Raw genomic sequence first — 15,047 nt, 5'->3', positions numbered from 1 at the left:
CAACTTTTGGTCGCTGATAAAAAAAAACCTTGCCTGTACCGGAAGTAGCGTGACGTCGCAGGTTGAAGGGCTCCTCACATTTCCCCATTGTTTACACCAGCAGCGAGAGCGATTCGGACCGAGAAAGCGACGATTACCCCATTAATTTGAGCGAGGATGAAAGATTTGTGGATGAGGAACGTGAGAGTGAAGGACTAGAGTGCAGTGCAGGACGTATCTTTTTTCGCTCTGACCGTAACTTAGGTAAAAGGTCTTATTGGATTCCACACTTTCTCCTTTTTTTATTGTGGATCACGGATTTGTATTTTAAACCACCTCGGATACTATATCCTCTTGAAAATGAGAGTCGAGAACGCAAAATGGACATTCACAGTGACTTTTATCTCCCCGACAATACATCTATGAAGCACTTTAGCTACGGATGCTAACATGATAGCATCGTGCTTAAATGCAGATAGAAACAAAATAAATAAGCCCCTGACTGGAAGGATAGACAGAAAATCCACAATACTACTATCAGGAGTAAGGCTGCAGCTAACGATTATTTTTCTATCGATTAATCTATGATTATTTTTTACGATTAATCGGTTAATCTATAGATTATTTTTTCGATTCATCTATAGATTATTTTTCCTTTTACCGATTATTTTTTATTTTATTTTATTTAAAATGAAGATGAAAAAATAAAAGTAGGCCAGTTTTTTCAAAAGGCATGGCTTTTATTTACAAAAAAAAAAAGTATGGCCACTCAGTCAACATTGACAACAACATGACAAAATATTCTGTAACAATGTAAACATTTAAAACTTTTAACATTTAATAAAATTAAAAGTAGCTTATTTGCTTTTTAATGTGCAAATATAAAAGTAAACATCCAGTGCAAATCTTAATATTCTGCAATAGTATAAGCATTTAAAAAGTAAAAGTTTTGCTTATTTTGCTTTAAAATGTGCAAAAATAAAGATAAACATCCAATACAAAAAAGTGCAAAACGAAATATTCTGTAACAACAGTGTAAACATTTCAACAAAAGTGAAAGTATTGCTTATTTGCTAAAATGTGCAAAAATAAAGATAAACATCCAATACAAAAAAGTGCCAATCTAAATATTCTGGAGCACTGTAAACATTAAGTATTGCTTTTAAAATGTGCAAAATAAACATCCAGTCCAACACAGTACACAATAACCAATTCTACTCATTCCAGTGAGTGACTAACAGTTGTAATGAAGAAAGGTTAGCATGTCTACTTGCTTTGCTTCTTTTCTTGTTTACAATATTCCCAGCAGCTGAAAATAGGCGCTCAGAAGGGGTCGATGTGGCTGGAACTGAGAGGTAATTAGCCTTCACCTCAAACCAGGACTGCGAGCGAGCTGAGCTGCAGTTTAAGTTTCTAGTAGGTCAACGGGCTCATAGTGATGTTACTAGTAGTTGACTGGGAGGTGTTTATTATCATTTGGGGAGAGTCCGCTGCCTGATGCTCACCTGCTAAACACCTATCTGCTCGACGCTGAAGCGCTGACTACATGCGCTATGAATACGCACTGCTGATTGGCTGATAATGCTTCGTGTGTACCAATCAGATGGTTGTATGGGTGGGACAATGCTGCGTGCTGAGACAGAGGCAGAGGAGCAAAGCAACTTGTTAAGACTTTAGCAGCTAAAGTTAGCTTTAGCTTAGAAACTCGTTCGGTACACCCCCGTACCGAACCGAAATCCCCGTACCGAAACGGTTCAATACAAAACACATACCGTTACACCCCTAGCAGATACAAATGACACATTCATGTTTTTGTGTAATGATGACAACGTATGCTAACGCGGACGATTGACTAGTTGATGGTTGATGGTTTTCTTTTCAAATGTTCGTTCATAGCCGTTGTGCTGCTATGATAGGCCATTTCCGCTCGACACAGTGTGCATACAACAACATTATTAGGCTGTGTATTGAAATACTCCCACACTTTTGACGACTTTTGGCGTGCGTTTTTCCCCTCGCTCGCACAGTCTGCTTTGCGCTCCGCCATGACGGTAGTGTGACGTAATTATGCGACGCGTCGACGCACAAAAACGGCGTCGACGTATTTACATAACCGATGACGTCGACGCGTCGTTTCAGCCTTAATCAGGAGACACCGAACCAAACACTGGACCTGTAACTACACGGTTAATGCTGTGCCGCCTGTCGAAGCTTAGCAATGCTGTTGCTAACGACGCCATTGAAGCTAACTTAACTTCGTCAGAGCTATGATAAAAACATTAGCGCTCCACCAACGCCAGCCCTCATCTGCTCATCAACACCCGTGCTCACCTGCGTTCCAGCGATCGACGGCGCGACGAAGGACTTCACCCGATCATCGATGCGGTCGGCGGCTAGCGTCGGATAGCGCGTCTGCTATCCAAGACAAAGTCCTCCTGGTCTTGTTGCTACAGCCAGCCGCTAATATCAATCAATCAATGGTTATTTACACCGATCCCACCTACAGCTTTCTTCTTTGCAGTCTCCATTGTTCATTAAACAAATTGCAAAAGATTCACCATCACAGATGTCCACAATACTGTGGAATTTTGCGATGAAAACAGAGCTGTTTGTATTGAGATACAATGTGTCCAAATACTTCCGTTTCAACCATCGACGTCACGCGCAAACGTCATCATACATAGACGTTTTCAACCGGAAGTTTCGCGGGAAATTTAAAATTGCACTTTATAAGTTAACCCGGCCGTATTGGCATGTGTTTCAATGTTAAGATTTCATCATTGATATATAAACTATCAGACTGCGTGGTCGGTAGTAGTGGGTTTCAGTAGGCCTTTAAACAAGTTGGGGTGTTACCATTCAGTGGTCAATTGTACGGAATATGTACTGTACAGTGCAATCTACTAATAAAAGTTTCAATCAATCAATCATTCGCGAGCAATCCGTCTCGGCGAAGTGAACGACGGGTAAAAGCTCTGTTAAGTGACCCGTACGTATTCTTCTCGTCTTTTCCCGTTAGAATTAGATTTTGTTGATTTCTTACTTATTTCACTGAAACTGAGTTAGTGATAGATTCAAACAACAATCTCAAGGAGCCGCTAGGGAGGTGAAAGAGTCGACACACTCCCTTAAAATAGCCGAAACACCCATGACTACTGCTGTAGGGACCGTCACTGAAGCTGAGTCAGTAATAGATTCAAACAACAATCTCAGGAGCCGCTAGGGAGGTGAAAGAGTCGGCAAATTTAAAGGAGACGAGCCGAAAGACCCGACTCCCTTAAAATAGCCGAAACTCCCGTGACTACTACTTAAGCTGACTCGGTGATAGATTCAAACAACAATCTCAGGAGCCGCTAGGGAGGTGAAAGAGTCTGCAAATTTAAAGGAGACGAGCCGAAAGACCCGACTCCCTTAAAATAGCCGAAACTCCCGTGACTACTATTGAAGCTGAGTCAGTGATAGATTCAAACAACAATCTCAAGGAGCTGCTAGGGAGGTGAAAGAGTCGACAAATTTTAAAAGAGACGAACCGAAAGACCCGACTCCCTTAAAATAGCCGAAACTCCCATGACTACTATTGAAGCTGAGTCAGTGATAGATTCAAACAACAATCTCAAGGAGCTGCTAGGGAGGTGAAAGAGTCGACACACTCCCTTAAAATAGCCGAAACACCCGTGACTACTGCTGTAGAGACTGTCATTGAAGCTGAGTCAGTGATAGATTCAAACAACAATCTCAGGAGCCGCTAGGGAGGTGAAAGAGTCGGCAAATTTAAAGGAGACGAGCCGAAAGACCCGACTCCCTTAAAATAGCCGAAACTCCCGTGACTACTACTGAAGCTGAGTCAGTGATAGATTCAAACAACAATCTCAAGGAGCCGCTAGGGAGGTGAAAGAGTCGACACACTCCCTTAAAATAGCCGAAACACCCGAGACTACTGCTGTAGAGACCGTCACTGAAGCTGAGTCAGTGATAGATTCAAACAAGAATGTCAAGGAGCCGCTAGGGAGGTGAAAGAGTCGGCGAATTTAAAGGAGATGAGCCGAAAGACCAGACTCCCTTAAAATAGCCGAAACTCCCATGACTGCTACTGAAGCTGAGTCGGTGATAGATTTAAACAACAATCTCAAGGAGCCGCTAGGGAGGTGAAAGAGTCGACACACTACCTTAAAATAGCCGAAACACCCGTGACTACTGCTGTAGAGACCGTCACTGAAGCTGAGTCAGTGATAGATTCAAACAACAATCTCCGGAGCCGTTGGGGAGGTGAAAGAGTCGGCAAATTTAAAGGAGACGAGCCGAAAGACCAGACTCCCTTAAAAACAGAAACTCCCATGACTACTACTTAAGCTGACTCGGTGATAGATTCAAACAACAATCTCAGGAGCCGCTAGGGAGGTGAAAGAGTCGGCAAATTTAAAGGAGACGAGCCGAAAGACCCGACTCCCTTAAAATAGCTGAAACTCCCATGACTACTACTGAAGCTGAGTCAGTGATAGATTCAAACAACAATCTCAAGGAGCCGCTAGGGAGGCGAAAGAGTCGACACACTCCCTTAAAATAGCCGAAACACCCGTGACTACTGCTGTAGAGACCGTCACTGAAGCTGAGTCAGTGATAGATTCAAACAAGAATGTCAATGAGCCGCTAGGGAGGTGAAAGAGCCGGCAAATTTAAAGGAGATGAGCCAAAAGACCCGACTCCCTTAAAATAGCCGAAACTCCCGTGACTACAACTGAAGCTGAGTCAGTGATAGATTTCAACAACAATCTCAGGAGCCGTTAGGGAGGTGAAAGAGTCGACACACTCCCTTTTAAAATAGCCGAAACACCCGTGACTACTGCTGTAGAGACCGTCACTGAAGCTGAGTCAGTGATACATTCAAACAACAATCTCCGGAGCCGCTGGGGAGGTGAAAGAGTCGGCAAATTTAAAGGAGACGAGCCGAAAGACCCGACTCCCTTAAAATAGCCGAAACTCCCACGACTCCTGCCGTAGAGACGAGAGTGCAGCGGTGTGTGGTGCTGCTGCCGGTCGGCAGGTCGCGAGCGAAGGACGCAGCTATCACGTGCCGTTCGAACACGCCATCGAAGCCGAGCGAGTCCGCAACATTTTAGAAGAAAACGCAAACTACAAATCCGCGCATTTAAAGTTGTAGTCTTTCTCGATAGTTTCATTTGTGCCTCGACTTACCTGGGAGACGGTAGTTCATGAAAATTCTCCGAAGAATTGTGGTCTATGTCAAAAATATTTAATTGAGGAGTCTAAAAAGCAACTTTTAATTTTTGTATTTTTTTTACAATCGTGAAGGGAAGGAAGACTCCGCGAAGACAAACATGGTAAGTTGTCGGCCTAGCTCCTGTGCTAACACCGATACAAACAACCTGTTCCTCACTTTCAATACTGGCTCATATAAAGCGCTAAAACTGACACTTGAGTGACTTTATATAAAAAATATTCGATATGTTTGTGGGTATGTTTCTTACTAACATGACGTGGTAATAACATTGATGTTTGTGCATGTTCTGGTGTTTAACCTTTAAAGGGTGAACAGCAAGTCAACTAGTAAACATAAGCCAGTTAGCTAGCCTAGCTGTTTATAATCCACATGTGTGGTGGACAGCGGACGCATTTTAACGAGACACGTGTAGTTGTCGACCAAATGTTGTTTTTAGAACCTACAAAGTAAACATTTGGACACTTGCGGTGGAATAACGTCTTCATGCATCGCTTTAGAGTTGAAAGTGGTCTCGGCCTGCATGTGACTCGTCATGTTAGCGGGTTCTAGCTAGGCGACAAGCTAAGTGGTTATCAAAGAGCGCCGCCGGCGGCAATGTTACAATATTAGGAAATAGTCAAAAAAATTTTAGCGACTGAATTAAATGAGGACGTGTTGACAAAACGCCGATATGGGATTTAGAAGGGTTAGTGGAGTTGTTTGAAGTTGCTGCTGCTGCACGTTAGCGCCATGTGCTCGGCTTGTAACGACACGCTTCATAACAGCGCGTCGCCTTGAAGACGCGTGTTATAATGTGGCTTTTTACAATTTCAAGGCTCGGTCCTAATGCCCAAAAAGGTTACAAGTGCATCAGATTTGCGTTCATAACGTGGTGGGGGGACGGTTTATTTTAATGACGTACCCACACGCCCGGGTTGAAAGCAGGCAAAGAACAGAGACGTGTTTGTAGGGCGCTGCGCCTTGATAGGCGGACTTAACCGGCATGCGGAAACCAATGAGGCTCCTTTGTAGCATTGGGGCGATACTGCACATTGTGGGTCGATCTCGCACCAAACAAATGCAGAACCATTATTGCTGATACTAATCCTTGAACTATTTTGATTGCTTTTCTCAGTTTTGCACTAAATGTGTTTATCATGATTGTACAGAGCCCCTAGAGCAGGCCTGGGCAATTATTTTGACTCAGGGGCAACATTTAGAGAAAAAAATCTACTTTTAGGAACACTAATACAAAATCTCACAATAATGTCTAATTGAATGCTAAAAATGTTATGACAGACCGCCTTAAAGGCCTACTGAAATGAGATTTTCTTATTTAAACGGGGATAGCAGATCCATTCTATGTGTCATACTTGATCATTTTGCGATATTGCCATATTTTTGCTGAAAGGATTTAGTAGAGAACATCGACGATAAAGTTCGCAACTTTTGGTCGCTAATAAAAAAAAGCCTTGCCTGTACCGGAAGTAGCGTGACGTCACAGGTTGTGGAGCTCCTCACATCTGCACATTGTTTACAATCTTGGCCATCAGCAGCGAGAGCGATTCGGACCAAGAAAGCGACAATTTCCCCATTAATTTGAGCAAGGATGAAAGATTTGTGGATGAGGAAAGTGAGAGTGAAGGACTAGAGGGCAGTGGAAGCGATTCAGATAGGGAAGATGCTGTGAGAGGCGGGTGGGACCTGATATTCAGCTGGGAATGACTAAAACAGTAAATAAACACAAGACATATATATATACTCTATTAGCCACAACACAACCAGGCTTATATTTAATATGCCACAAATTAATCCCGCATAACAGGCTTATATTTAATATGCCACAAATTAATCCCGCATAACAAACACCTCCCCTCTCCCGTCCATATAACCCGCCAATACAAATCAAACACCCGCACAACACACTCAATCCCACAGCCAAAGTACCGTTCACCTCCCCAAAGTTCATACAGCACATATATTTCCCCAAAGTTACGTACATGACATGCACATAGCGGCACGCACGTACGGGCAAGCGATCAAATGTTTGGAAGCCGCAGCTGCGTACTCACGGTACCGCGTATCCAACTCAAAGTCCTCCTGGTAAGAGTCTCTGTTGTCCCAGTTCTCCACAGGCCAATGGTAAAGCTTGACTGTCATCGTTCGGGAATGTAAACAATGAAACACCGGCTACGACGTAGCCGCTATGTGTTTGTTTTGCTGCAGCCGGCCGCTAATACACCGCTTCCCACCTACAGCTTTCTACTTTGCTATCTCCATTGTTCATTAAACAAATTGCAAAAGATTCACCAACACAGATGTCCAGAATACTGTGGAATTTTGCGAAGAAAACAGACGACTTAATAGCTGGCCACAATGCTGTCCCAAAATGTCCGCTACAATCCGTGACGTCACGCGCAAACGTCATCATACCGAGATGTTTTCAGCAGGATATTTCGCGGGAAATATAAAATTGCACTTTACTAATCTAACCTGGCTGTATTGGCATGTGTTGCAATGTTAAGATTTCATCATTGATATATAAACTATCAGACTGCGTGGTCGGTAGTAGTAGGTTTCAGTAGGCTTTTAAAAAACTTAATGGAATTTTACATTTTTCTATGTACGATAAAACACTGAATATTGACAATGTATGAACGTCACACCCCCTTTCGATCGACATATTTTTACAACCAAGTGAAAAGCCACAAAAATGCAACAAACAGTGAAATATGAACGCGAAGGGTACAAAATAAACCCACCTACAATCTGATACATCACTAAGCTTAAGAACTTTGTTGCGAAAATCTCCTTCCGCGTCTGTGGAAATGCTTCCCGCCCACACTGCTTGGTGCCTCGTCTGAGCTGCTGTGACGTAGATGACCTTAGTTACTAATTAGATGACCGTAGTAATAAATAATTAGACTACCATAGTAACTAGTATATCATCCATAAGCGCAGATTCCAACCATTGAAATACTTTGTATAGTTCAAGACTTACGGTCATTAGAAAACATGACTGCACATCATAATGGCAGCTACACTTTACATCTTAAACATCTAAAAAAAATTTTTGGGAATGTCCGGCGGGCCAGATTAAAAAGCTTAATGGGCCGCAATTGGCCCCGGGCCTTAATTTGCCCAGGTCTGCCCTAGAGGGACACCTCCAGGCAACTTCAACCCTAAACTAACACCCTCCCTTCCACATCATACCTCTTCAGATTGTAAATAATCAAATGTAGACACTTTTTCTTAAAACTTTCTGATCTTTCTCTCTGTGTCCACTACCTGCTGTACATAGCCTACCCGGTCAGTCCTACTCTGTTCCAATGTCCATTTCTCTGATGACGCAATTGTTGATGACTGAAATGTTGAAACCAACCAATCCTAAACCCTCCTCACCCCCTCCATATCCCACACCCCGGATTGTAAATAATTCATTGTATATACTCTGATGATTATCTTGTGTAATGACTGTATTATGAAAATAATATATATCTGTATCATGAATCAATTTAAGTGGACCCTGACTTAAACAAGTTGAAAAACTTATTCAGGTGTTACCATTTAGTGGTCAATTGTACGGAATATGTACTTCACTGTGCAATCTACTAATAAAAGTTTCAATCAAAATAAATCAATCACATGGAGGGGGAAAAAATGTTTTGCATATTGGGAGACCTCCCAAAAGTTTTTTTTCCGATGTCAGTGAACCGGAAGTAAAACAGACACAGCGGTGGTGAACTGGAAGTGAAACAGACAAAGTGATGGAGGAGCCTACTCGTCATCCCTGGAAGAAGTTTTATTTCTATTTTAGTATTGGCCTAACATAAAGGGCTCTCCCTTAGAGATAGGGTGAAAAGCTCTGCCATCCGGAGGGGAGCTCAAAGTAAAGCCGCTGCTCCTCCACATCGAGAGAAGCCCAGATGAGGTGGTTGGGGCATCTGGTCAGGATGCCACCCGAACGCCTCCCTAGGGAGGTGTTTAGGGCACGTCCAACCGGTAGGAGGCCACGGGGAAGACCCAGGACACATTGGGAAGACTATGTCTCCCAGCTGGCCTGGTAACGTTTCTGGATCCCCGGGAAGAGCCGGACGAAGTCTGGGCTTCCCTGCTTAAGCTACTGCCCCTGCGACCCGACCTCGGATAAGCGGATGAAGATGGATGGATGGATGAATAAAGACATCAAATCGTATTATGGTCCCACAACAGAGCACAGATGATGGGTAGGCTCCCGCATGCTCCTGCTCCTCCATCGCGGTGTCTGTTTCCCTCCCAGTTCACTGACATAGGAAAAAAAACTTTTTGCGAAATCTCACAAAAAGTATTGCGAGATCTCGCAAAACATCCATGTCCCTTTAAGGGGCTCCGTATGATTGTAATCAGAATAGAGGACAAATATTTCAGGCAGATTTTAAGAATTTAAAATCAACAAAATAATCATACCTGTCATTTGCATTTGAATATATGGGTAATTTCGAAGGAAAATAAGGGATTGTCAACATTTAGCTATTTTACTTGTCTTTTTTCTCTGTCTTGTGCTGCGAATTTTTTAAAATCACGTGACATTTTTGTTTTGTTTGTCTATGCTTTGTGCGCAAAACAGTATTAGGGGCGGCGTGGCTCGGTTGGTACAGCGGCTGTGCCAGCAACTTGAGGGTTGCAGGTTCGTTCCCTGCTTTCGCCATCCTAGTCACTGTCCGTCCTTGAGCAAGACACTTTACCCACCTGCTCGCAGTGCCCACCCACACTGGTTTAAATGTAACTTAGATAATGGGTTTCACTATGTAAAGCGCTTTGAGTCACTAGAGAAAAGCGCTATATAAATATAATTTACTTCACACTATTATTTATTGCTAATTTTTTTGTCTTTAGTATCTGTATGTAGAAATTCCGCCTTTGCAGCACTGTATAGCGCAAGCATTTTTGACTAAAATATACGTGCGACTTTTGGAAATAAAAGTAGCACACATTCGAATACAGATTTTAAACCTTTCTTAGCATTCCGCTCCCAAAATAAATACATCCAAAGTTGATCAAGGTAGAGTAAAATCTGTTTAGCATTCCGCTCCCAAAATAAATACATCCAAAGTTCATCAAGCTAGAGTAAAATCTGTTCAGCAGGTTTGAAATAAAATGAGACCACAACCAAATAGACAAGTGTTTGACCATGCGAATACATATTTTTCCCATTTCATAGCATTTCGCTCCCAAACTAAATGTAGCCAAAGTTGATCAAGCCAGACTAAAATCTGTTTAGCAGGTTTGAAAAAGTTAGACCATAACCAAATAGACAAGTGTTTGACGCAGAACTGTGCGCCACAAAGCCGTGTTCTCCTCCTCCATGCACAGAGGGGAGCGGAGCTTCAGTAGCTCACACGGAATAAACAAAGTCTTAGTTGGAGGAACTGGTCAGTAAAAGACAATTTTTTTCACCACTTTAAAAATTGACTGCACTGCGTGCTCGTAACTAAAAGGGTTTTAACTAGTTTCAGTTTATTTTGAACATGCAATACAAGGAGGGAATATTGAACAACAAATCAATGATTGAAGTGACAGACTTGCCATTCAAACAATACCACATATGTGGACAAGAACATACAGCAATTGAAGCACATTCAGTCTATTTAATAAGCAGAGGTAACACAAATCAGTGAAAGATTCAAGAGAGATGCCACCATAGCCAACAAAAACTGCCGCTTCCAGCCTGCTAAGCCAACAAAAACAGTTCAAGCTACTGAGTGTGGACTCGCTGACGTCACACGTCACTAGGCAACAGGCACGGCCTTTTAAAAGGCACACACACAGATGCATACACAAACTTATTTTATGCCAGATATTTGAATTAAGCGCAATAACTATTTTCCCTAGTAATTAATTACATTTATTAAAGAGTAATTCTGTTGGTAATTCAATTACTTTTTGGTGAAGTAACCATAATGACTTTTAAAGTATTTTTCAGAACACAGCCTGCCACAGCATCATGAATCAGTTGGCAGGTTGGTGTTCCTGGCTAACATCTTTGTGTGTGTATGTCCTATAATAATGTTTACTTATAAACACCGTTGTTGAAGGTCAATTATTTTCCTGTTGCTGCTGATGTTTAAACATGTCCTCTTAAACTAGGGCATTTTATTTCACTTTATTTCACTCTGTTATTTTGTTTTTGTCAGCAGAAGAATTGAGCATAGCTGAATGTTTTTGTTTTTTTAAAGAAGTTTGGCAATTATATTTGAGTTATAATATTTCGAAGGCTTTTTCTTTTTTCTTATCTCAAAACACCACTTGAATTGGGATACTATTATTCAAAACCTACCTGTCTTACTTGTTGGTACCTGTTTTTGTGTATTTGGGATCCTCATCAGTCCTGAAATTTAAAATCAAGGCATGGTTGAGATATTTAGTTACGTCAACTGATATTTCCGGGTTAGTTTATGGGCCAAACTATACAGGCTATGAGTTTTGATCCATATCACCCAACCATGCAGTCATGTTAGCGACAGTGCTAGCACAGTTTAGGTATGATGTCTGTGTTTGAGCGTTACAGTAGGCCTTATGATGGCATTGTGTATATGAGTGTTCAGGCGTATGTTCAGTAATAATGAAATTGTGATATTTGAGACATTTCATATTGCTACAAAAAAAATTTTGTGCTACTAATTTTTTCCAATTAATTGCACCGGTACTACTAGTGAAAAAGCTAAGCGTACAGCCCTGCCTTGCAATGGCAGCTTGTTGCATCAGTTCTGTGCTCTTTTGATATCTTTTTGTGTCCTTTGTGTTCTTAAATGTTTCCCTTTTTCATGTTTTTTGTTTTTTTTGTCGACTTTTTGAATTTGCAACCACACAATTTCCCCCATTGGGAGATAAATAGCCTGTCATAGCGATGTGCAAATTTCATATCATGGTTATGGTGACCAAAACCATGTTTATTTTCACAGTATAGTTGGACGTCAAAAATTGGCTTCGGTCACTGAAGAGACTGAACAGGCATTTGCACAGTTGTGTGTGTGTGTGTGTGTGTGTGTGTGTGTGTGTGTGTGTGTGTGTGTGTGTGTGTGTGTGTGTGTGTGTGTGTGTGTGTGTGTGTGTGTGTGTGTGTGTGTGTGTGTGTGTGTGTGTGTGTGTGTGTGTGTGTGTGTGTGTGTGTGTGTGTGTGTGTGTGTGTGTGTGTGTGTATATTAGGGCTGCAACAACTAATCGATTAAAATCGATTACCAAAAGAGTTGGCGATTAATTTAGTCATCGATTCGTTGGAACTATGCTATAAGCATGCGCAGAGGCTTTTTTAAAAAATTTTTTATAAACTGCAACATTTACAAACAGCTGAGAAACAATAATCAAAATAAGTACAAAACAGCGCCAGGGCGGCACTGAGGCTACGTCTCATGAGGTGGCGTAAGCTTGCCAATGATGTGTCATGTGCAGCTCACGTGACGGCGTCTCCTTTGCTGGAAAAATTCGAAAAATGGCGCAGGAAAACACTACCGATAGTTTAGCGGAGAAACATCTTGAGGTTATTGTTTCAATGGAGAAAAGTGTACGACCTAAGTCGTCAAAAGTGTGGGAACACTTCACTTTAAAGACTTCAAAGAAGACCGTATCTTGCAAAATGGCACGGAAGTACAACATTGCTTCAGGAGCACCTGAAGAAGAAAAATGTTGGAGCCATGGATGAAGGGAAATACTCACTGTACGTAACTTTTTAAGTCCATAGTGGCAACAAGCATTCATGAGTTCAGCTTTTTTGTGAGTAACGATAAAGTTATGCCTTTGTTGCAACGCGGGGCTGATAATGTGTCTCCGGCGCATTTGACTCCGTTTTGAGAGAGAAAAAGCACGGTTACCAATTTCGAAATAAACGTAACGGACAGAAATATCTCAGGTTGGTTTCATAATGGATCAATGTAGCCGGGCTGATAAAGCTATATAAATATATTTAGATTTGAGTGACGCTTTAGTATAACTAAACGTTATGAAGGTGCTGGAATATTTCATGCTATTATTCAGAGGCAGCCTAAAATTAATCCTTTATTATTCACAACAGAAACGTGTACAATATCTCATTCAGTTCAGATGAGTTACATTTCTGTGTTATTGTTGGTGTATGCTGCACCCCCAATGTCCACAACATGGTGCCAGTATGCTTTTTTTTTTCAATAAAATACTGGAAAGGATAGAAATGTAGTTTGTCTCTTTTATCCGATTATTAATCGAAGTAATAATCGACAGATTAATCGATTATCAAATTAATCGTTAGTTGCAGCCCTAATATATATATGTATATGTGTATATATATATGTATGTATATATATATATATATATATATATATATATATATATATATATATATATATATATATATATATATATATAAAAACATTTTTATGCAAAATATTTATGAATTTACTACTAAATTGTATAGTCGGACTTATTACAGGCCTGTTCATGTCAAATGGGAATTTTAAGGACCTTAATATTTTTTAAAGATAGAATGTATTTATTCCACAATGGGAACATTGTGTGGTTGCAGTGCAGATAAAAAAAAAAGTACACAAAATGTAAAGAGAAACACACATGAAAACAAGAGGGGAAACATTAAAGAACACAATGGACATAAGACATTCAAAGCTAATGCAACAAGCTGACATTTCAGCGCATTTGTACATACAGCTACAAAAGTAAAAACTATCAATATTTATACATATTGTACACATTTGGAGAATTATTCAATTTTATTCAGATTTTTGGGGTGACAATTCTCGATTCAAACCTATTTTTACAATATATTTATATATTGTGTATATATATATATATGTATGTGTGTGTGTGTGTGTATACATATGTATGTATATATATATATATATATGTATATCTCTCTCTTTGAACCGGGTTTTATTTAATAAATAAATAAATAGATTTGACACACAATATACTTTAATTGACAGTAGAAATATTAATCTTTGTGTGGCATTTTTGAGTGTTAAAATATGTTAACCTTCCTTTTTAATCAATGTTTTAGTGTTAGTTAAATTTTTTATTACAAATAAAAAAGGGTTTTGGGCGCATATGACGTGAGTTAGGGCTGGGCGATATATCGATAAACGCGATATATCGCGGGTTTGTCTCTGTGCGATATAGAAAATTACTATCGTGATATTTGAGTATGCGTTCTCACGCAGTTGCTTTTAGCTGCTGGCATTACACTACAGGCTTTCCTCGCACTTTCCTGTCTCTCCTTTTCACAGACAGCAAGTGCAGCTTCTACACGTCACATACTGTCACGTCATACGTCACATACGTATACGCCCTCGCGCAGCAAAGAGGTAGCAGCATGGCTAACGTTAGCTGTGATGCTAGCGTAGCCGTGTGAGCGGTAATACGAGAGAAAGAAGGTGCGAATCTGGTAACAAATGAAGGAATCATTAATTCCCCCAAAAAACAGCATCGTCTGGCGGTGGTTTGGCTTCAAGTGGGAATATGTCGAACAGGCAACCGTAATTTGTCAAGTGTGGGGCGAAAGCGTTGCTATAAAAAGTAGCATCATTTGAAAAGTCACCTGCTAGAGAATGAACAGTGCTTACTCCGCATGTCAACATCTCCGTTCGGTGCCACACGCCCACACCATCAAAATGCAGAGGCAAAAATTTCCAGATCAACACCGTAAGAAAAAATAGTGATTTTTATTTAGTTGTGATTTCCTTCTCTGCATGAAAGTTTTAAAGTAGCATATATTAATGTATGAAGAAGAATGTTTTAATGGAGACACATAGAATCATCATACTGCTGTGATTATATGCATCAAGTGTTCATTCAAGGCTAAGGCAAAATATTGAGATATATATCGTGT

The 15,047-nt window shown here is 40.8% G+C and overlaps 1 protein-coding gene across 2 annotated transcripts in view; it reads left to right on the top strand.

Moving 5' to 3' along the window:
* LOC133650940 (la-related protein 4-like) overlaps window positions 1-15,047 on the top strand; it is a 54,322-nt gene that overhangs the window by 11,584 nt on the left and 27,691 nt on the right. Inside the window, exon 1 of one of the 2 annotated variants that reach the window (XM_062048734.1) lies at window positions 4,713-5,318. The exons of the other annotated variant lie outside the window; for it this stretch is intronic. Coding sequence (XP_061904718.1) covers window positions 5,316-5,318 — 3 coding nt within the window. The 5' untranslated portion in view covers window positions 4,713-5,315. Of the gene's footprint in view, window positions 1-4,712; window positions 5,319-15,047 lie in introns of those variants that run through there. 2 annotated transcript variants of the gene reach the window in all.

This window comes from Entelurus aequoreus, linkage group LG01 (assembly GCF_033978785.1).
Source record: "Entelurus aequoreus isolate RoL-2023_Sb linkage group LG01, RoL_Eaeq_v1.1, whole genome shotgun sequence".
NCBI lineage: Eukaryota > Metazoa > Chordata > Actinopteri > Syngnathiformes > Syngnathidae > Entelurus > Entelurus aequoreus.
This window is presented reverse-complemented; position numbering and strand designations above follow the sequence as displayed.